Source organism: Squalius cephalus (genome assembly GCF_949319135.1).
Source record: "Squalius cephalus genome assembly, chromosome: 3".
In the NCBI taxonomy this organism is placed as follows: domain Eukaryota; kingdom Metazoa; phylum Chordata; class Actinopteri; order Cypriniformes; family Leuciscidae; genus Squalius; species Squalius cephalus.
This window is the reverse complement of record NC_137124.1, coordinates 17,825,208-17,848,530: the sequence shown is the minus strand read 5'-3', so window position 1 is coordinate 17,848,530 and position 23,323 is coordinate 17,825,208. Positions and strand designations below refer to the sequence as shown.

The following is a 23,323-nucleotide window of genomic DNA, read 5'->3' as shown; positions in this document are numbered from 1 at the left end:
AGCAGAACAATGTTGGCCGCAGAATCCTTTCAAAACCCATTGGAAAAAAGTATTTAAATCTCAGTGAGAGTGAGAGAGAGAAAGAGAGAGAGCAATAAGATTCCCTGGCTGCGTGGTAGCTGTGGAATTTTGGTCCTAGCGGAGAGTAGCTCCAGCTTTCATAGCGCTGTTTGTTTTGGATGTCTGAGTGAGGTAGAAATATGTTCCTCCAGTCCTTTCCACCTACAGCTCTGTCGCAACAGCAAACAACCCCGCGCGGCACATTGAAACGCACCGCCATGCCACTTCAGAGAGCGTCGCGTTTGCACAGACACGCACGGATACGGCTCGACTTAAAGCCAATTACTCGCGGAGAATAAAGCCGACTATGAGGAGATAAGTGCGAGATAAGCTTTTTGTTTCCAACGAGGAAATTTCACCTGCATCAAGACAGATATTGATCTTACATTTGATGTGACAGCAAGTAGCTGAAGTGAAAGTCGTCTGCGGGTGCGTTTTTCTTTGTGCATTCGGTTTTGACACAAATTATGGTAATGTTTACCGTAACGCAAATGAATAAACTCTTTATGAGCAACACGTCAAATTGATAGCAGATAAAACCAAGTGCTGCCTCATTCCTAAAAAACGTGCAAAACACCACCACTGACTTTTGGCTACACTAATTTCTGAAGTGAGCACGATAACAAACGCACAAGAAATCCTCCACTTTGATGTCTCGCCCTATTTTGTGGTTTCGGCAGGGTCTTTAGCGATTTAATTCATCTCAGAGCTCTCCGGGGTTTAGGAAATCTGGGCCAAACAGTGATTGAAGCCATTAGAGCAACCCCTTCAAAAATACTTCAGGGTGTGCATGATTACATGAGATGAAGTAAAGGAAGGGAAAATAAGGGACAAAGAGCATGAATGACTTACTGTCCTCTACTCAAACAGTCTGACCCCTAACCAAAAGGTGATTTGTTAGACGTTTATTTGGATTGTCACATTGATGAACTCCTAGCATATTCAATAAAGCATGTAATAGAAAACATGCAGTTATATGTGTTTGTGCACATAAAATTCAGAGCATTGGCAAACCCAGCTTTACCTAATGACCCGGCTCTCAATTACATCATCATCATCTGTTTGTAGGGCTCATGGGACAAGAGGTTAAGATGCTTATAAAACCCTTCTAACCACCACCTGCAGTAGCCCATACAGACTTCTACAAACGCAATCAGATTTACAGTCCTTGTATAAGTCTATGTAGGAATTCTCAGTTTGCTTCTGGAAACAAATGTTTTAATATTCTGGTAATGGCTGAAGAATGCAGGAGAGGGAAGAGAGTCAGACAAGTATGACTGATTTTTAAATGGTTTTTGTAGTGAATGATTCATTATCTCTCTCTCTCTCTCTCTCTCTCTCTCTCTCTCTCTCTCTCTCTCTCTCTCTCTCTCTCTCTCTCACACACACACATGTTCTTTCTTTCTCTACCTCACTTCAAATTTCCTTTCATAAAGAGACTGTCACTGGCATGCAATCACAGTGCGACATGAGCTTGCCCCTCCACCAAAATGAGCATCTCACGCTTTCAATTCCCATGTTCTCTAAAAATAACTAAAAAAAAACCCCCACAAGAGCCACAGAGACATTGATGTGTGTAGAGTTTCTCAAACATAAATGATTCCAACAATAAACAGTTTATCCTTTTGTTGTCTATATCTAGGATTTCCAGTGGCTTTGCATAGGCACATTTGGTGTGTAGACACATTTGTAGCAATTTAAGCTAATTCAAAGTATAATGTGGCCAAAACACTAGTGGTCTTTCTTGACACAGGCAATCAATTTTTTGGGAAACTGCACAACTCTGCAGAAAGCACAGATTTCCACAGAATTGGAATGCCATTATTCACGACGTCCAACATACTCCCAAACCATTTTATGTTCTTTTAAATAATTTAGGCCTATATTAGAGTTGACATTTTTTTATGGTTTAATGTGGACCGTTTATTGTGAATAATAATAAAGGCGCAATTGTCGTCCCCCCCAACCCCCCCCCCCCCCCCCCACTTCCTGAGGCTATGCTAATGTTTTTTTCTCTAATTCCTGATAACAGGTTTATAATGTTTAAATCTATCCAGTGGAAACCCCAGCCCTCCGATGACTCCTCGTCCTCACAAATGGAGGAGGCAGAAAACAAAACACATGCACAAAAACCATAACATTTGCATTCTCATCACACCTCTTTACTTAATTACACTGAGATGCGATGGAAAGGTGTGACACAGAAAGGACAGGCCTTTATCCCAAAGTTTAGCCTTCTGAGAGGCTTCAAGCTGAAACTAAAATGAAAAGGCAATTATGTTTAAATTGATCAGAGTGTATGAAGAGCTATTATTAATCACTTATATCAATTATGGAGACTCCACCCTTCTTCTGGCTGGGGTCACCAGGGTCAAGAAGATCATGCTCCGTGGATGAAATGGCTGGAGACACCTGTATGTGTATGTAACCCGAGTCACTGGGCAAACCACAGCCTACCGTGGTAAAACATTATGTCCGGATCAAGTTACTCAATGAACCCTTCACCACAATCTGTTACTATGGGCTTGCAAATGGACACCTGTGTTCCAGAATGGGCCCATTACTGCCATAGTGGCACTCTCACTGACCTCACCACTTACACGCACATACAGACAAAAAATGATGGATGAAATAATAAAAGGAAGGAACGAAATAAAAAAGAGAAAATATATGTGGGTGTATTTGATGAAGGCTAGAGGAACAATGAAAAAAAAACCTAGAAAAGGTAGGTGTCTATCCATCTTCACAGAAAGCAAGTACATGAAAGTGGCAAGCACACACTTGTGATCAAACGTAGACATGCACACATGCGCGCAGACACACACACACACACGCTCTGTTAATGGATGACACAAGGGAGGAGGGAGGAGGGAGTGACCTAGAATACCACTTGCAGACAAGACAATAACGAAACAATGCAGAAGACAGCCCATAATACTCACTAAATTAATGCCGTTACCAGATAGATCGTTACCACAATCGCAGTCATAGATCATTTTAATTCCACATACTGTATATTACTTTGTTTCTTTCATCGAGAACACACATAGATAAAAATGTCTTTGTGTATGAATAAATAAAATCCTTCCCCTACCATCTCCAATAATTAATAATTTACACTCCATTCCATTTGTATCCCTTAGAAAGACGTAGGAAAAAGATTGGACTTGTGTAAAACTGCCAAGGTTACTACGACAACTGCTTCTGGGAATGAGTGAAGTGCCATTATGAAGTGCCAGGAATTCTGGGTATTTTTACTTTGGACCGCAGATGAAAGCGCAGCCGTTCGCGTGCGTTCTAGTGGGCATGAGCACTGTTTTTCAGGACCATTCATCACGGTGTATCGTAGTGACACGTTCAAACGAGAAACATTTACTTGTCCTTTTGTTGCAACATGGTTTCTTTGAAGTCTTGTGTGAGTCGTAGTACTGATTAATCTGTGTTCAGCTGCACTCTTGGAAAAACTTTTAACAACCATCAGTTTTTTAAAGTTGAAAATTTCTCTAAAAGCCAGCATGAAATCAAAATTGACTGTTAATCTTTTTTCCTTTCTTTTTTTATGTTTCTGGTCTTTCATTTTCAGATGACAACACCAAGCTCTCGGATTTTTCTACCCCTCTTCTTCAAGCACAAATCCAACCTTACATTTTTAGCTCATTGAATATCCTGTTTCACTCAGAAATATTTCACATTATGTGAAGTAACAAGGATTGCATTTGTAGTGTCATGTTGACTTGGGCCCGATGTACACTGTATGGGCAGTACGATATCGGCAGTGATTTTGACGTAGGGGAAAAAATTATTTCTATTGTCGTAGGGCAAAACTGTATCCTTGGCTACTTCCACACTGCGAGTCTTAGCGCTCAATTCCGATTATAGCTGTTCACATTGTTGTTTTAAATGTGGCCAATATCAGATTCCAGTGTGAACAGATCATCTTCCTGAACTGACCCGCATGCACAAGAGAACGATGACACGTAGCAAAGTCATACGAAAGTAAACACAAAGGACATTAAAGCAAGCGATTAAGCACTTATTTATAGCATGATCTGCCGGGGAAGCCAGCAAATTTATGCGCAGGCAATATAAAAAGTTTTTAATATAATATAAAATAGTTTTTAAAAACGTATGATACGAGCCCTCATGATTTGCTAGAGCTGTCACTGAAATATCTAGAAGTTCTGACCCAACAATGTCCTTCCACTGACTACCATTGATAACTTCAGGTATGTAAAATCTTTGAAGTGACTCCTATGAGCGCAGATTTGTGGCGAATGTTGCTCTAGAGTGACGTAAAAGTCGCATAAATTCCGATATGACTGTTCAGACTGAGTTGGCATTGCAAAACATCTCAGCTGTTTCGGATTTAGGACCACATATGGAAGTGGCCCAAATCGGGTCGAAATGATCAGATTTCATGTGGTTTGAGCGGTTCACACTATCATAACAAAAACAGATCTGAGTCACATATGAGCAAAAAAAAAAAAATCCGGATTTGGGTCACATTTACCTGCAGTCTGAACGTAACCTAGAGTGACATGTTCATCAATGGCCAATTAATGGTCTTTTCATGAACAATGTCCGAAAATTTGCGTTGCACTCCTACAGCTCCCCTCATACAGCTCATGTGCAATGAAGGACCAAAAGGGCTGATTAATATTTTGCACAGTTTTCTATTAGTGTACGCATGCTGTTCAAAGTCCTGCTTGGAGTTTTCTACTAAATATTTGTCCCAAATTATTGTTAATATACATAATGAATTCACCCTTGGCTGAAAGATTGCATGTTGTGCATTTAATATCTTTTTGGTGCTTAAATAATGTCTATGCCTTTGCCTGTTTGTTGATTATGTTCTTGAACCTGAGAATGCTTGTACAGAATGACTCGCCCGGTGTGTGATATGATGAGTTGTCTTGCATCGCAGTTTCTCGACCGGCTTTGTCAATGCTGAATCATGGCTAAATGTCTTGGCTACAATTTATCATACAGGCATGAAGCACTGTAAACATTGCCTAACCCTTCGAGATCACATTGAACAATCTTGACATTGCATTATCTCAAAGAATTAAAAAAATACATATGTAGTGTATAGGCTTTGAAGAGACATTTTTGTTTAACCAATCCCTATGAAGAATAGACAGTCGGATTACATAGATTAGAAAATCTGGCCAGCACGAAATGGAAACAGTTGAAACGTGGCTAATCAACCAAGTGCTGAGCAGTGAACATCCTCAAACACATTACAGACAATTGGATCTGCTCTTTATGTCACTCATTCAATCACTGTCTCATTGCCCTTCAACAGTACACACACTTTCTGCGATGATATTCTGAGAATGCTTTCTGGAATGTTCAATATTCTCGCTTGTCTATCTGATCAAAGAACGGTTGCAGTTTATTTCATCACTGTTAGCGACTTATAGGGCTTATAGTGGAAGGTAAAACAAACTGTTTCTCATCTACCCCGAGCACATGCCTACATTCTCCAAAAGCAGCCACAGGTTCATTACTGTCTGAGTGTGTAATGATGATGCAAGCGGGAGGCCACTGCTGGTGTCGAACAAAGACCTGTATTCCGTGTGGTGAGACTATAGACAGACAGTGTTGCAACATAGTCTAATTATGAGAGGAGAGAAGAGGGAATCAGGTGGTCTTGAATGATCTTCTATGTTAACTATTAAATTAGCCATGCAAATCAGATGTGCTGAGGTCTATGAAACTAAGAGGGAGAGAGACAAAACGGAATGCTAAACATCCACACCAACACAGCTTAACCACGGCAACTGTCTTGTTCCCCTAGACTAGAGCAATACAAATAATCAGAACAAACAGTATCCAAGCAGTTTTGTAGGCATGATGTCATTTAGTGGGTACGTTGAGATTTCCATTTCTCATTGTTTTGTTTAGCTTTTTCCCCAATATTTTTCACGTGACCTTCCCTTTTTCACTCTGGAGAATGCATTGCACGATCTACAAACAAAACACTACTGAACTTAAAAGTGCAGTAAGCGATTTCTGAAAACTGCTGTTGAAAGTGGATCGGACCGAGCACCATAACACACTTGTAGCCAATCAGCAGTAGGGGGCGTGTCCAGGAGAGAGAGAGTGAGCAAGCGAGAGATTTGAAGACTGTAGAAAGAGAGATGGCTGAGAGACATTACAAAAGAGAAAGGGTTATGGAAAAAGAAGGTTTATGATCAGGTATGATCAAGTAAAATTGTTTTTTGCTGTTTCTGTAATGTTGGTGTGCTGCTGGCGACTTGCGTACTGTATGTTAATTTGTTCTTCTTCCTTGGTGTTCATTCGTCATCTTCGCTTTATTTGTCGTGAAACATTATTTTAGCTCAATTACATGCAGTTAGAAAAAAGATCAAAACACTTACACCAACTTAAGATGCAACACCAGCAAACCAGCTTAGGTTGATTTCAGATGTTGTTGTTTTTTAGGGTATTCTAGTTTAACTTCAATCTTACAAATGAAAAGTTACTGATTTGCTCCAAAGATGGCACAAGTTCAAATAACCCCTTTTCCTGGTGCCAAGTAAAAGCAGCATTAAGAACTGAATTTGGGAACTTTTCATTTTTAATATTTAAAACCCTTTAGCCTAATTCACCCTCAATGAATAAGCAATAACTTGAGAAGGAGAACAACTCCACTTAGAGGTCTGGAATCAGTCATAAATTTCCCACATATACATGCACAGAAACTTGGCGGCGGTTGTTTCCAAATCGGTGTGTGGAGAGTAAGCAACTTTTTAAAGCAATTTAGCTGCTGATGCAGCTAAAATGAAGCTCCAAATGAATGATGTTGCTTTGGGCTCTCGAGCCATAACAGATGCCGGGTTCACAGGGGGCTTTACAGTAGTTGATTGTCAGAGATAAAGTAAGCAGTCTCTATCTTTATAGCCCTCACGTCCTCTGACATTTTCTCCAGAGGCAGCATATGTTTCTTTGTTGCTAAGCTCTGCTTCTCTGATTCATTCAATAATTTGGGCTTACACATTATAGACTTCATCTTCTCATTCACAGCTGTGCCACTGATTTCACATTCATATCTTACAAGAATCAGGTGCTTGCAAGCTGTCTTCCATGTGTCAGAGAGACGCAGGGGTTTCCGGAGAGAGTCACTTAAAGCTGGCAAAACTCTGAGGTGAGTGTTCTTCAGCTTTTTGTTTTTGTGCAAAGTGTTGGAGAGAGGAAAAGGAATTACTCAACCAAATATTCTGTAAGTGCTCCTGTTTGTTTTCCATCCCTAGGCAACACTGTTATTTCCTGGTGAGGTCTTGCCTGATCACAGTGACGCAGTTTTTCTCTCCTCACCTTAGCTTGCTCTCTCTCTGTCCTTCTCACTAACTGACGTTGAATCAGGAAGCCAGAGAGATAGCAGAAACACATGAGGGTTTCCCTTCACGGGTCAACGGCCCATGAGTTTTTCCTCTCGTTCTCGTTTTCTCAGTTCCTTTTCTTTATAAGGAGTCAATACCAACGAACTGCTCTGGAACTGACCCATTTCTCTGAATATGTCTAAAAAAAAGCATAGAATGTACAAGGGTAAACAGACTAAAGATGCTGGAAAAAGAAACTATGAATGAATCTAAGATGTTAGTCTTTTATTCATGATATGTGGACACTTTGATTGATTAGATATGTATCTACTTATGAAAAGGTGTATGTTTATAGACCACAAACTAGGTGTGCATATATAGTGGCTAAATGCATCCTGGAAGAAGATGCTCCCACACTTTAATCAGATGCTTTGAAGCTGAGAAAAGAACTCTTATGGCAATTTGGTGGATAATTTGTATGAATTCATTTCAATTGTACGTTTTCATATACACTGACAGTTAGGTTTATCGGTCGGTCTTCATGCTTACTTTTTTTTTTTCTAAAAAGGTGCAAGTTTTCGTACAATTCACATCATACAAATTCATCGCCACCTCTTAAAATAGTTGTTTTCTCATGAGATTGAGTTGGGCAAACACAATTAAAGTATTTTTATGATTAATTATTGATTTAACTTCCAAGGACTCTTCTAAACACTCATGACAATGAGGAAGAAATGTCCATCACCCACTACAAAACACGTGGCCTAGGACAGTCCAACCTTTCTCTCTTCTTCTTTGTCTAGATCAGAATCACTTCAACACCCTGCTATCGCTATCTCTCCCTCCCATCCTTATCGGTCTCCTCGATCCACCATATGGCTCCCTCTGCAAATCAGCACAATTTCATCCTTGTCTCCTAACGAAGGAAAAACGACTCGAGTCACTCAAGGTGATGCACTGAGAACGATTCTTAGTTAGCGCGGGAAAATGACAGAGCGATTGTTTGTGGTGTGAGGGTGTGCTGAGTCTCGCTCTTTGAAGACTGCTTTTGAACTCACAAACACCATCTCTCTACAAAGAAAAAAAAACCTCAGAGTTAAATTCCTTCGCACAAGCCCTGACTCAGTGATCTCATCCTAGAAACGTCGGTAAGATAAAAGTTGGATGTGTTGTTTTAAACTTTCGCCTAACTTTGAGGTGAGATCCAAGTGTATTCACGAGCGCTGCTCGCATTACAGTGAACCGCTCTGTGCGTGCACGAGATCTGAAGACTAGCGCGCGCATTCCACTCCGGCTCTTTTATTCATCCGTCAACAGCAGCTTCAAAGCGCACTGACTCATTTGGCCACAGATCAGTTCAAATCGAGTGGAGCAGAAAGATCCGGTGCGGGAAATCTACAACTGTTATATTTGTTTCCAGATAAACAAATTATCTTTACTCAGAAGAGCTCTGAATTTTAGCATAAAATACTTGTACGTTTAATATGATATAAATATATTTAGGTTATTGTATAAAATACTTTTATTTTAAAGTATGATATATTATTTTAATAATTTATATTGAATTATATTATATAGGCAAATGATTAATGAGCAGGCGACGATCAATGACCCACTTCAAAATATTGAAACCCATAACCTGGGATAAAGAGGACAGCGGGTTACGTGGGCGGGATCTGCTAGAAAATGTATAGGCTATAAATGACTCTCATGTCAAGAAACATTCTCCGAAAATGATTGATATAGGCCAATTGTAACCCTAACCCTTATTTTATTAATAGCTTAACCATTTGCAATTTTATTCTTTATGACAATTGAGGCGCATGCTTGTTAGCCTAAATGTTAGAGAAAACGATCCTATACTACCGAGGAAACTCCCTGTTGAACTAAAGGGAAACTTATGATAGCCTACTGAGAATCTGGGACTGTCCAGTGGGGGTAAACATGCTGTATCTGTGGAAATACAATAATAGCTTTCGGAAATGTGTTTGGGCAAATCCATGACAAAGCGAAGGCGAAGGGGAGCAGCGCGTAAATCAGACTCGTCATTGAACGATCTCCTTTATAGTTTATTGATCGACAAGAAACGGAATTACGAGGGATCTCAAGCGTGTTCTAAAACAGACAGACATATAGACACTTCGCGGTTATTTATATGATAAACGGTGATATATGCTGCCTGCCTTATAGTCTTTCTTATTTCTTATAAACCCTCCGCCACCTTTATAATCCCATTACGTATTCTGCTATAGCTCGGCTTAATCCTGGACACACTGGCAGTCCTGTCCCGCATTTCATCCACCGTCTGTCTCTCTTATCTCTCATCTCTCAGCAATCCACATTAACTGTTAAACACGAGGCTTAAACGCAGCCGCAATTCCGACAGTGCAAACTCACATTATCGCTCATTTTGAGATGATTTAGTACAAAGCGTCTGCAGCCCCGGAGCCGCGCTCTCGTCCAAGTCCCCAGTTCTCAGTCTTTTGTTAGCGAGCGCAACCCCGCTGAGTGTCTGATAAATGCCATTTCATTCCAACAAGCAGACCACATGCTGCTTAAACAGTGTGGGGCTTTTACCTCTCTGACTCTACATTGCCTTCAGCCGTATGTATGAAAACAAAGGTTTTATCAATCGTCAAGTTGCCTTGCAAGCATCGATAAAGCAAGCAATGGTGCTACCCGTTTAAATGACTGCGCTGATAGGATCCTCTAGTCTTTCTTAACCTGCTATTTTTCTGAATCAGTTTTTCATAGCAGTTATGGAAAGCATTTCAACTAACTTGTATCTATTATGTTACGGGTGCATATTTTTAAAAGCAATCAAATTGACATATTCATTAGCTAAGTAGCCCTCTTATTCCTAGTGACTAGAATCTATTCAATTAGTCACCAGTAGCTACTTCCTCTGCTATTCACTAGCCTATCCCAGTCGTGACAAATAAGAACCATTCCATTGCTAACAGTGGCAAACTGCACCGTCTAAAAAAGAGTAGTTTTATTAGTATAGTAGCAGTAGTTATTATTAGTATATAACATATTTACTAGCCTACTTATTTAAAAGACAGTCTCCTATCTTGCTCAATTGCTACCAGTAACCATCTCTTTTGTTACTTGTCATGACTAGTCAGAATGGCTACTTTATGTAATTCATCAAAAAATACTAGCAAAATCAATATAGCTAAATGGAACTTCCTCGGAGTGTGTGCGTAAATGCTTGAGACAGCGTCAGTTAATCTTGATGCAGCCTTCAAGCATGTCATCTAATCTCTGTCTGCCTTATCTTACACACACAAAACCATGGGATTTCTCCACTCAAGTTTCCAAACTTCACTGTGGACCTCAAGCATAACAGTAGGAGAGTTACAGTTTAAAAAGCACTACTGCGTAAAAAGCCAGTGTGGATGTGTACAAGGTGCGCGTACTGACAAAGTGACATGCATAAGCGGGGTTTAGTAGTAAACACCAAATGATCGTAACATTATTGCGAACCACCATTCAAAGCAATCCAATAATATGAAACTCAGAAACTCACTAATGGGTCCATGCGAGGTGAGTCTAGCCGCTGGGAGACCAGAAGCATCTTGGAGTGCGGGTAAACCACGTAGCCACTGTTAAATCCACTTTGTTTCAGTATGTGTAAACTGTCTTACAAAGAAAAGCCTGATTTGGGAATCTACTAAAATATGGTTAATATAAGTCTGGAAACTGTGCTTTCGCCCAGTTGTGTGCGCGATAAGCAACAAGGAGTGAGGATTGTGTCCAAACGAAAGCTAATCTGACATTCCGTTCAAGCGCCAGTCATGTTGATTCTCTTGAACAGGGACTAATAACACAAACGTCTGTATCAGCTCTCGCTCTACACGGCCACTTACGATCAGAGAGCTCTGTATCTTCCTGACTGGTGGGCGGAGTCAGTCCGTCTATAGGACGCTCCTCTGCGCGATGTCACAGAGGAGGAGGAGACGCAGATGTTCCACTTGCCGTCTGCACTTAAAGGGACATTACGTCCCTCCACAGCGATTCTGATTGGCGACTCGGTGCACTGGTTCACACGCGTATGGGCTTTTCACAACAGTGCTTGGGGATTTTGATTCATCCCTGTGAGTCGAATCTTTTAAATCTGCCCACAAAAAAAAAAAAAAAAAAAACTCCTGTTGGTCTTTTTGAGTGTTATGCTTGAGTCATTGACCTATTCATTCAATCGAATCATAAAATAAATAGCCTAGATCAGGGGTACTCAATCCTGTTCCTGGAGATCTACCTTCCTGCTAAATTCAGCTCCAATCCTGGTTGACTTAGGGAAAAAGTAATCTAAAAGCAATCAGAAAGTAGTCCAACTCTATTACCTTAATTTTGTAATGTAATTGATAAGGTTACCAACTACTCATTTTTGTCATGTAATTTGGAATCAGTAACCCACTACAATTTGTAAATAATCTACCCAGCATGGTCCATTGATCAATGTTGTGGAAAGTTACTTTTAAAAGTAACGAATTACAATATTATGTTACTCCCTAAAAAAGCAACTAATTTGCTACAAATGTAACAACTAATGTGTTACATTATTGTGTTACATTACTTTTTCTCACCTTGGCTGGGATTGCTTGTTTGTTTTTTAATAAAAAAAAAAAAAAAAAGTGAAATGAATAAGCCTCAGGCTGAAGGAAATGCACATTTACACCTATACAGTAGAGGGCGCAGCTCAAACAAACATCTGTGCTGCCCCCCCCCCCCCCCCCCTACTTTGGAAGTCAATAGAGCTGGTAAGTCCCGCCCCTTCCGCTAACCCCGCTGGACCTCTAGGTTGAAAAATCGTCAATGCAAGTGAATGGGAGAAAATAATTATTTTCTGGTCCCGTTTGAATTGTGCCATGAATGTGAACATATGTTGTCTGTGAATTTTTTATATAACTTTTCGTGTAAAGAATGCTACAATTTAGCTGGTAGAAGTTTGATACGGTTAGACTTTGTGTGAGAGCACTTTGTGGACTACAACTCTTCGCTGCTTTCGGCGCGTTTGAAACGTCAACGCCACTAGCACACGGACACTAGCTCACGGATCCTGCTAAACATGGCTGTGTCTTTGGTGCACTTCACCGCCTTCTTTCAGGGAGAGGACAAAATCGTTGAGGTTGGCGAAAACCATGGGTAAGTCAACTTTATGGGGTGACGTCACATAGGCGACATGTAGTCTTTCTCGTTATGTCTTTTCCACAACTGCTAGCCGAAGAATCATACCATATACTGTCAAACTCGTAACATGAAAAATTTTATAAAAAATTCACAGACAACATATGTTCACATTCATGGCACAATTCAAACGGGACCAGAAAATAATTATTTTCTCCCATTCACTTGCATTGACGTTTTTTCAATTGACGAGGTCCACTTGGGGTTTTACGGATGGGTGGGACTTACCAGCTCTATGGCTGCAGTCAACAGTCTGGTTACCAACATTCTTTAAAATATCTTATTTTGTGTTCAACAGAAGAAAGAAACTCATACAGGTTTGGAACAACTTGAGGGCAAGTAAGTGATGACAGAAATTTTTTTTTTTGGGTGAACTATCCCTTTAAAGTGAGATTAATAGCCTACATAAAGTATATTTGTGTAATTTAACATATTTAATTTTTGCAGGTTTGCGTAATATTGTTAGTCTTTATTTCACCGTTTTATTCATTTTGCGGAATACTGAATCTGTTTTTGTGAAAGTGAGATGGGTAAATGCATTCTCACATTTAGTCTAAAACTACAATAACCATAATGTTTACACACAACATCACCGCACTTACGATTTCTCTCAACATGGGGACAGAAGAGGTGTCAGTCAATACTGTAAATGGGAAAACAAAGTAACTTACATTAATTATTTGAAAAAGTAACTTACCGTAGATATTTTGTTGTAAATTTAAAAGTCATTTTATTTTACTAGTTACTTGAAAAAAGTAATCTGATTACGTTAGTCAAGTTACTTGTAATGCGTTCCCCCCCAACACTGCCGGGGAAAAGTGCTCATCAATATGTGTTTTTTTTTGTAAACACATAACTTTGTTTCTCAACTGACTAAAAAGAAAAGAAAAAAAGTCTAATAATGGCTTTCTTCCATTAAAACATTATTTTCTCCTTACTTCAAGTACAACATGTTCCTGGATAAACATCTTTGTTGATCCTGGAACAGCATTCCAATCAGCCAATCAGATTTGAGGGACAAGTTAACAATTTATGTCAAGCTTAGGCTTACAACAAGGGTGTTATTTACCTATCATTTCCCTCTGCTTTTAAGAATAGGATATCTATGTTCGCACATACCCAAACAGCTGAGAGCTTATCTCTAAATTTAGATAAAGTGTATATTTCTATTCTAATGGGCATTTCTTCTTAAGAAAGTACAAAAAGTACATGAAAAATTAGTCATTGCACCAGCTCTTATTCAAAGAGATTCAGTGAACATATTTACATATAACCTACAAAACAGTCTCATATCAATGCTGGCACAAACACAGAAAGAGAGAAAGAGGACTCTAATCCTCTACTTGCACCTGGAGTCAGGAGAGTTTAGGTTACAGAGTGCGCGCACACACACACACACACACACACACACACACACACACACACACACAACCCCCCTTCCCAAGTTCTTTCACACACAATGCACACACATAGAGGAGCCCCCCACCCTGCTCATTCAAATACAAGCCTACAATACAAAGTTAATCACTTTTCATGTTTTGACAAGCATTGGGAAGATACGGCCCCTAGAGCGTGAGGTTTCGATATCACTTCAAAACAGTTTCTGTTGTATATGCTCGTCTTTATCGCAGTTCTGTGTTTGTACTTCAGATTTAATGTCACAACTCTCATGGCAGTGCATATGGTTACACACACACACAAACATACACAAAAAGCGCAATCCCACAGTGATAGCAATCTCAAGCATTCAGACACTCCCTGCAACTCCTTTATACGCATCAGGTTACAAATGTGCTAAACCTCTTCTTCACCCTTAAACCCACCCCCTTTTCTTTTCCTGTGTCCAACTGCATTGTTGAGCATTCCAACTCATACATACTAAGGCTATCACAATGTCGTACACAGCCAGAGGGAGAGAGAGAGAGAGAGAGAGAGAGAGAGAGAGAGAGGGTGCTGCTCAACAAGATAGTCTAAACAAGAACGCTCCTTCCATCGACTTTGTGTTTATGCAGTGAAGTCACTCATTCCAGTTAGGCTGACATGAAGGTTAAGACCTCGCTGTGTTAGGGAGTTCTCCAGCTTTTCTCCTCCCTTAATTCCTTTGTCTTTCCTCTACAGCCTTATATACACGTGCCGTATATGTGGAATGGGTGTACAGTGCACACACACTCTCTTTCTTCCTTTCTCATTCATCATCTGGACAGCTGATACAGGCAAAATGCTAGTTACATTTTCTCTGTTCAATGCCTTGCGAATTCAATTAAGCTGATGATTGCTGAGTAGAGTCTTAGAGGGCCCAAGTAACACTTTAGCGCACTCACACACTTTGCACATGCATGCAGACAAGCACCGCAGTGCCAGCACAATGTACCAAAAAGAATCATGATTTTACCATGCTAATGCTAACTTGCTAATTTTGCTGTACTCTTTAATGTTCCTCAGAGCACCATAATAATACCATTATAAACATAAATAAATACCACGATGAGCATTAAGTGCCATTATATAAAAATAATAAATGTAAAAATTCATTTAATAAAAATAACAACAGTGAAATTGTGAAATATTATTACAATTTAAAATAACTGTTTTCTATTTTAATATTTTAAAATGTAATTTATTCCTGTGATGGGAAAGCTGAATTATTAGCAACCAATGTTGAAAACAGTTAGGTTAACTGCTTAATATTAATACTCTTTTTGTCTTTATGAATAGTAAGTTCAAAAGAACAGCATTTATGTGAACATATAAAACATTTGTAAACTTATAATTGTCTTTACTGTCACATTTGATAAAATTACACATTTGAATGTGTCCTTGCTGAATAAAAGTATTTTTTTTTAACTTACTGATCCAAAATGTTTAATTGTATATAAATAATTGTTGTAAATAATAGTCTTGATAAAAATAAAAAAAAAGCTCAGAGAGCTAAAATCTAAAATTCAGAGAGGTATGTGTGAAGGTGGGTTAGGTTTAGAGGTAGGAGCTAATGATATAAAATATCAGCATTAACAAAAGTCAGAGTCAATGGAAATTCCCCACCATAATAGAAAAACAAATGTATGCGTGTATATATATATATTGTGTAAATCTTTATATGTGTCATGGGATAAATCATTATTGCTTGGCCAAAGTCAGCGCTTACATTTTCCCTTGTTATATTAGGAAAAGAATAGCAAGTAAATTCCACTACAATTATCATGGTGTAACAACAAGAAAAAGGAACGAGGAAGAGAGACAGAGAGTGTGTAAGAGAGAGAGAAAGAATTTTTAGGGAAAAAAAATGCATCATGAATTTCTTCCGTATTAGTTTGGCAGGAACTTTCGGGAACATTGTGTTAATGATTAATATGAAGTCCATGCCTGGCAGCCTCTCTCTCTCTCTCTCTCTCTTGCTCCTTCATACACACTTACACACTCACACACAACACATAAAATAACTGACTCCTCACCATCTCTCTCTCCCTATTTCCCCCATTCCCCCCATTCCTTTTCCCATAGGCCCAGCGATGGCCAAAATCAGCATAGCCAGTTGTCAAGGTAACCTCAATACAATCTATTTACCCACCTCTCCTCTCACTCGCCAAGGTCAGCTCTCTCTCTCTCTCTCTCTCTCTCTCTCTCTCTCGGTTTTGTTCTTTGAACAGCAGGGTAGAACACCCCCTAAAACCATCATTAGCACAAAACCAAAAGAACTGACAAAAGAACAAGAACTGAACTTTCCAAGCCACCAGTCCGCCATTGCATTCAGCTCCACTCCTAGGCCTCCCATTATTGAATTGTAATTTCCATCTACCCCAAACACACACACAGGAGCGTAGAACTTTTCTCTTAAGCCAAAGAGAGATTAGTGATTATAAAGACCCCATGCTATGAGGCAGCTCTTAAACTGAAATAAAATGTACCATGGAATGCAGATCTCTTTCTTTCTTTATTTTGTTTCTCATTTTCATGTTCAACTTTATTACGAAATGTGTATAAATATATGCATGCTTTATGTTACTAATCTACTGGAGCACACCTATAGCATTTCAATATGTTTTCCACCATCTGAAGGAAATAAATGATACACCATTTCCCTACCTCTGCTAAAACATTAAACATTATCAAAAAAGCTCCAAATGGAAAAGACAACAAAGACATCTGTCCTACACTGACCAAACCAGATGGATGAAGCCCAGTTCATGTTATCAAGTATCAACAACACTCCTGGAGGTCCTCATACAAAGCTAGAACACAGTACCTACACCAGTATTAAAAGTATGTTTGTTTGTTTTCTGCGCCAAATATTTCAGTCGCAGAATAGTTCATAATCTAAGAGCTCAAAAGAGTCTTTGTAGGTGTAGACGTTTTTCCTGATGTTTCTTTCAAGGGCTTCGCTGCCGTTCATGAGTTTGGGGTTGGTAATATTTTTAATGTTTTTGAAAGAAGTGAAAAAAACATGAAAGTGAATTCAAAAAAGTGAAAACAGTAAAATTGTGAAATATTATTACAATTAAAAAAAATGTATATTCTTTTTTAATATATTTTAAAATGTAATTTATTATGTGAAGGTAAAGCTGAATTTCCAGCATCATTACTCCAGCCCTCAAAGTCACATGATCCTTCAGAAATCATTATTAATTAGGTGCTCAAGAAACATTTCTTATTATTATCAATGTTGAAAACATTTTTGTGAAAACCAGGACACATCTTTTATTCTTTGATGAATAGAAAGTTCAAACGAACAGCATTTATTTGAATAGAAATCTTTTGAAACAATGTACAAAGCTTTACTGTCATTTTTGATCAATTTAGTGCATCCTTGCTGAATAAAAGTATTAATATATATAAATCTTACTAAGCCCAGTCTTTGGAATGGCAGTGTGTCTAAGGCCTTTGTGTCAAATATTAGCAATGCAAAATGTTATTTGTGTTGTCATGGTTACTGTTCTTTGTTAGCACCTGTTCTTTGTTCTGTTTGACAAGTCACCTGTAATACAGCCTGCTTAATCTCTTGGCTGCTTGCGAAGTCTGCAGTCTTTTCCTGACGCAATGACTAATGACTTTTCCTGAGTTACAGACAACTGTTGACAAGAGACACATGGATTCAGCTCTTTATCAGGCTCCTCTATATCATTTCATGTGGTGATTCAAAGTGCTTTAAAGGTGGGCCTACTCTAAGCATTCTTGTTTATATATCTCATATGAGGCAAAGTCAACAAAGCATTTTCGATAACTTTAACAATACTGCCAAAGCATATATGGGGAAACCACTTGAAACATTTGTTGTGTTGAGCTATTTCAATTACTTTTGTTTGATTTTTTCATTGCAAACAGCTGAAAGTTTGTATATTTTGCCAATAAGCCTGATTTGCAATGGGCATTGAATAATTTCGATTACAACTGTACTTACAGCATAGAAGTAGAATATAATTTATTCCGGAAGTCTCACAAACATCCCTCATTTATCCTTACAGAAATCTTTTTTTTCTTTGGAAATGATTGCCTGTGATTTTCAAAACTGTAACGCATCATTTGCACAATCAAGTAATCAAACTATTTCCTCTACAGACTAACTATTGGAGTTATTTAAACAGCTTTGCAAATGGGTCTGTCTGTAACAAAGATGTAGGCAAAACAATTAGCAACATCCAATCAGACACAACATAATATAAAGCAATATATCGACCTTCATTTGAGCGTTTCTCATTAGGAATTCATAGCGTATCAGTATCAGCAATATATACAGTATATACAGTATCAGCAATATATAAATATCTGTGTAGATTAAAAAATTAGCACAGCCTTGAGTGCAGGTGCACGTATGATCCCATACTGTTCTGTGATTACAAAATAAGTTGAAGTAAATGAAATGAATTAGACTACCTGACAGATATGACTGAAATTAATCTCCTGAGAAACCACACCTGCTTCTAACAGTAAAAAAAAAAAAGAATAAAGGGGCGGGCCTATTCTTTCCACAGCCAATCAGATAACTTAACAAATTATAAACACACTCTGTGCATGTGAATCAATTTGTGCATTTGGGTTTGCTCCTGTTATGTCTTTGAAGGTTGTTTTTTTGTAGAGAGGGTGTTGGCTGACAGCACTTTTAATGTCAGTTTAACGAACACCTTTTTTTTTGCAATAATAGCACCACCATGCAGAGAAAACATGATTGTTTTTAAGTATTGTTATGGTTCAGAAAATACTCTAATTGGAACCATATGGTGAGAATATACTTACTCTTAGCCCTATTCGGACGGGATTAACTTTATAAGGGTAGATGGAGTAATGCAATTTTACCACAGGACGTCTGTAATATTAATGACATTCGCACGGGATAAGTGGGAGGGGTAACTCGATTTGCGCATCGTCGTCACCTCCCTGTCGTCATGTGTGTATTAGCTTACGTTGCTTCCTGATATCACATGCGCAAACACATATAACCTATATTTATATAAAACAGTTATGTGCGATCGAACGATGTAGCCTATTAATTAACTTAAGACTGGATTGTGTTGGTAATAGGCACTTACCTAACGCGAAAAGATGTTTCGTGCCTCTAACAAGTGCTTTCGATCTTCTTTCTGATCTGAATGGTATGTGGAAAACACTTGAGTTCTGCCACAGACTTGTCCCAGCGCCTAGAACGCAACTGAATGCTTTTTCAAGCGTCCCCATAATTGAAAAACCGCGGTAAACTACTTTTAAACAGGAAATGACGAAATATTTACGTACTTACAATGGGTATACACGGGTTTCTTGTATACAAACAATACCGGATGCGCGCGCATCCAGGAGGCAGAAAAACGCTATCTGTTATGCCGAGTTATGTAAAAGAACATTGTAATTAACGTAGATTTCGCATTGTTTGTAATTTCTTGTTGACTCAATAATAAACTGCAATTTCAGAGTTGGATCTGTTTGTTTGTGTCTCATATTTAAAACGTCCAACTGTTTACGAATCAAAATCCGGACATAGCCTACTGTGATGCATGTATTATCATGTTAGACTAGTAATGTAATAGCCAATGTTAGCAGTGCAGCATCTCTAGAGCCCGAATTTGCTTTTATATAAGTTAACTTTGTTTACGTTACTTTACGACCTGCAACATTTCATGACACATATAACGTTACTTTACTGTAAATCAAAGATTTGACGATGGATTATGTGGGAAGCCATTATAGTACCTCCGACCATGGCGATTATAATCTATATATAAATATTAAAAAACTTATTCTCGGCAATGGTGAGATCTTGCCGGATCCCTACGCAATACATGACGATCTTTGGATTGTGGATGACAAGAAGTGGCCAGCAATTGTATGGCCTGATATATATAATTATCTTATTCAGACACCAAGTGTGTATACAAGAGAAATGATTAGAGCGTACAAATCCCTTGATGCATACAACTACGTGCTATGTGGTCATGTGCAGCTCGTCAAATTACGAAAAGAAAGAATATAACATACAACTTCCTCCTTCTGTCCCACTCTTCCATTCGCCTAGATTTGGAATTACTTACAACACGTATAATTTAAATGAGCAGATAAAACACAACAGATAGGCCTGCATGTAAATAAATTACGCAACAACTCCTTGGCATTTTGACTTAGCGACAACACCACCACTTTGCTACTAGCCTAAACCCTTTACTCTGGTACGAAGACCGCGGGTCTTTTGCCTCTTGGTTGCGTGCGCAAGCAGTGATGACGTCGCCGAGAAATCCATGTATATTCACACAGGATTCGCCGTAATTTTTACTGACATTGTCCGTGATGATTACTGAGATGGCACATTCGGACGGGACTTTAGATTGTTAGCGAATTATTTTATCCAAAATCACTTACAAAAGAGAACAATATGAGCAGAAGCAAGCACAGTCAGAAATACAGAGAAAGCACAAGTGCTACAATATCAAATTTCAATTGAGCCCTAAAACAGCACTTCTATAATGTTTTATAATGTGCATAATGTTTTTGCGCACAAAGTTTTATCCGCATTAAGTGCCATATGCTGGGGACTGGGGTTGCTTGGTGTGATTCTGAAGTGTAAGTGTGTGCAGTGTTTTATGAGCTTACTAGAGGAAGCTCCCAGTGTTAGCAATAGGTCAGTAAATCCTTTGTGCCCTGCTGGCAAAGCTGGCACTGCCACACTACAAAACTCACTGCCAACAACTGAGTAATTAGAGAGAGAGAGAGAGAGAGAGAGGGAGCGAGAAATAGAGGAAAGGCACTGTATGGTAGAATGAGACTTGTAACTAAATCTGTTGATCTGCCTCACCTTGTTTGCTTTTGCACTCATAAGCCAATGTGAGTCAGTCAGTTGGGTGTGTCAGAAAATCACCGCATGAACTTTGCTCATCTACATGCAAACACACATACACATATACATATAAAATGTAGGGTTATGCAATGTACTTCTGTAATGTGACATACAGTATTTCTGAGTGAAACATATTTAACAGACCTAAAATGTGTTGGCTACACTGGTTGTTTTTGATTCACTAAAAATCAGAGTCATTCATTAGGAAAACTGGTTGCACTGATATTTGGGAATCAGACTACACTGGCTGCACTGTAGATTCAGTATCTACATTAATACATTATAATAACTACGTAATATATATTTTTTAAGTTGTGCACAGGTCAAAGCCGTTCGTCAAGTGCAGGGGTGCCCAATCCTGTTCCTGGAGCTCTACATGCAGAGGTCAGATCCAACCCTGATCAAACACACCTGTCTGTAATGATCAAGTGCTCCTGAAGATCTTAATTAGCTGGTTCAGTTGTGTTTGAGAAGGTACTAGATCTCCAGGAACAGGATTGGACACCCACTTTTTAGCAGCGTTCATTGCCATAGTACCTTGCGCTCCACGGCTAACCTGCTCCGGGGCAGGTTATGTTCCAGGTAAGGAAAAAATTGAACCAATCAGCTGTGAGCAAAGTGGCACATGTCTGATACAATAAAATCACTCCCCCTGTTTCTACTCCAAATTAAAGATCACTACATAGCAAGTGATTTTTAAAGACAAAACCATCTGGCCTTTAGCAATGCTTATTTATAATGATTTTTTTTTAATGATTTAGATATTATTTATGTAATTATTATTTAATCCAAATGTTAGTTTATCAATTATTATTAAGCACTTAGTTTAAATGAATATTAATATATAAAGGTAATATAAATAAGCTTTAGAATCAATAAAAATGACTACATGTGAGCTTATTTGTTCAATTCTCTCTGTACCTATATCAACTATATAAACTAACTTCACAACTTTTACTTGCACTGATATAACCAGATTTTTTTTGCGGGGTAAATTTGTTTAAATTCTTAATATTTCTCATTATATTCTGCAGAAGAGAGAAGTGAATCACAGTTTCACTGTTTCACAGCATGTGATTGGCTGTTCGCTAGAGACATAACCCCTAAACTCAGGATCAAAGCCTGGTTTGGTTTTGTCAACCTGAGTTTGTTCAACTACCATCAAGGTACAGGCCCCTGGCCTAGTAAGATCTTCATTAACTGGTTCAGGTGTGTACTCTGCAGGACAGTGGCCCTCTAGGAGCTGGACTGGACACCCCTGGCCTAAGAGGACATGACCCCCCCAAAAAAATAAGATCATGAGATTCTGTTTTAATGTTTTTGCGTTCTCTCACAAAAACTTTTGTGTTCCCCCAAGAAACGGTGTTCACACTGTTTGAATTCTGGCACAAAAATGTTGCATTCCTCTGAGAAACTTTTGCATTTGCTTGCAAAACTTTTGTAATAGAAATATTTTGTCCCCTCCATAGAAACTTACCCAACTAACAAACACGTGTTTTAAGAACGTTTTGCTAATGCTCTCATTAAGTTATGAAAACATATTTTTTCAAACATAATGGGAACGTAACTTTTGAATGTTCTCTGAACGTTTGAAACAAGTAGTAAGTAAAAACGTTTAAAAACAGCCGAATGTCCAACTAAAACGTTCCAGAAAAAATGTTCCATGAATGATAAATGAATAACGGTTTTGTGCTAATGTTTTTGTGACAACTTTGAACAAACGTTCTATTAACGTTTGCTCACAACTTTGTGAGAACCTTGCCAGAACATTAGTCAAAGTTCTGAGAACGTTCCCTGTCAAAGCTGGGTAGTGCCAATTTCATGTTGATTTTAATATTTCTGAAGCTTGTGTATAAAAGCCAATAAATGGACAAGCTGTTAACCTGCGTGCCAATTTTTTTTTCCATAGTATTCATCATTGAGTGGTTGAAGTGTTATAAAAGAAAGGTCATTCTCACTAGTAACTCTTAGCTGTTGCTCGGATAGACAAGACAACTGCAGCAAGAAAGACCCGAGGGAAGGAATCAGTGTCTGCTAGTGTGTGAGAGAGCAGAGACAAGTAGGTGAATGTGTGAAGGAGACAAGAAAAGGGACACTTAGGTCTCTCTTTCTCCCTTCATTCTCCCTGTATCAGCAGAAAAAAAAATAAAATTGCTGGCCTCTGTTGACACAGCCCTGACCTTCCCCTCATTCTGCTCCCCCAAGTGTGAAATTGAATGCCTGCCAGAAAGAATGAGGGAAGACGGAATAGAGAGAGTGAGACAGAAAGAGAGAGGCTGAGTGGGGGAAACAGAGAGAAGGAATGAGAAAAAAAGGATCTGTACAAAGCTAAGAGAGAAATCCAATATCACATGAATCAAACAGTGCAGATTGTTGCTGTGCTTTTCCATTTATGGATAGTCCTCCATATGACAACCACACCAGGGATTTTTTT

At 38.7% G+C, this 23,323-nt stretch overlaps 1 protein-coding gene across 1 annotated transcript in view; it reads right to left on the bottom strand.

Annotated features, from left to right (window-relative positions):
* Window positions 1–11,265, bottom strand: part of LOC307155216 (uncharacterized protein) — a 68,088-nt gene extending 56,823 nt beyond the window's left edge. Inside the window, exon 1 of the mRNA XM_079865771.1 lies at window positions 10,918–11,265. Within this exon, the coding sequence (XP_079721897.1) occupies window positions 10,918–10,965 (48 nt within the window). The 5' untranslated portion in view covers window positions 10,966–11,265. The remainder of the gene's footprint in view (window positions 1–10,917) is intronic.
* Window positions 11,266–23,323: the final 12,058 nt, after the last annotated feature.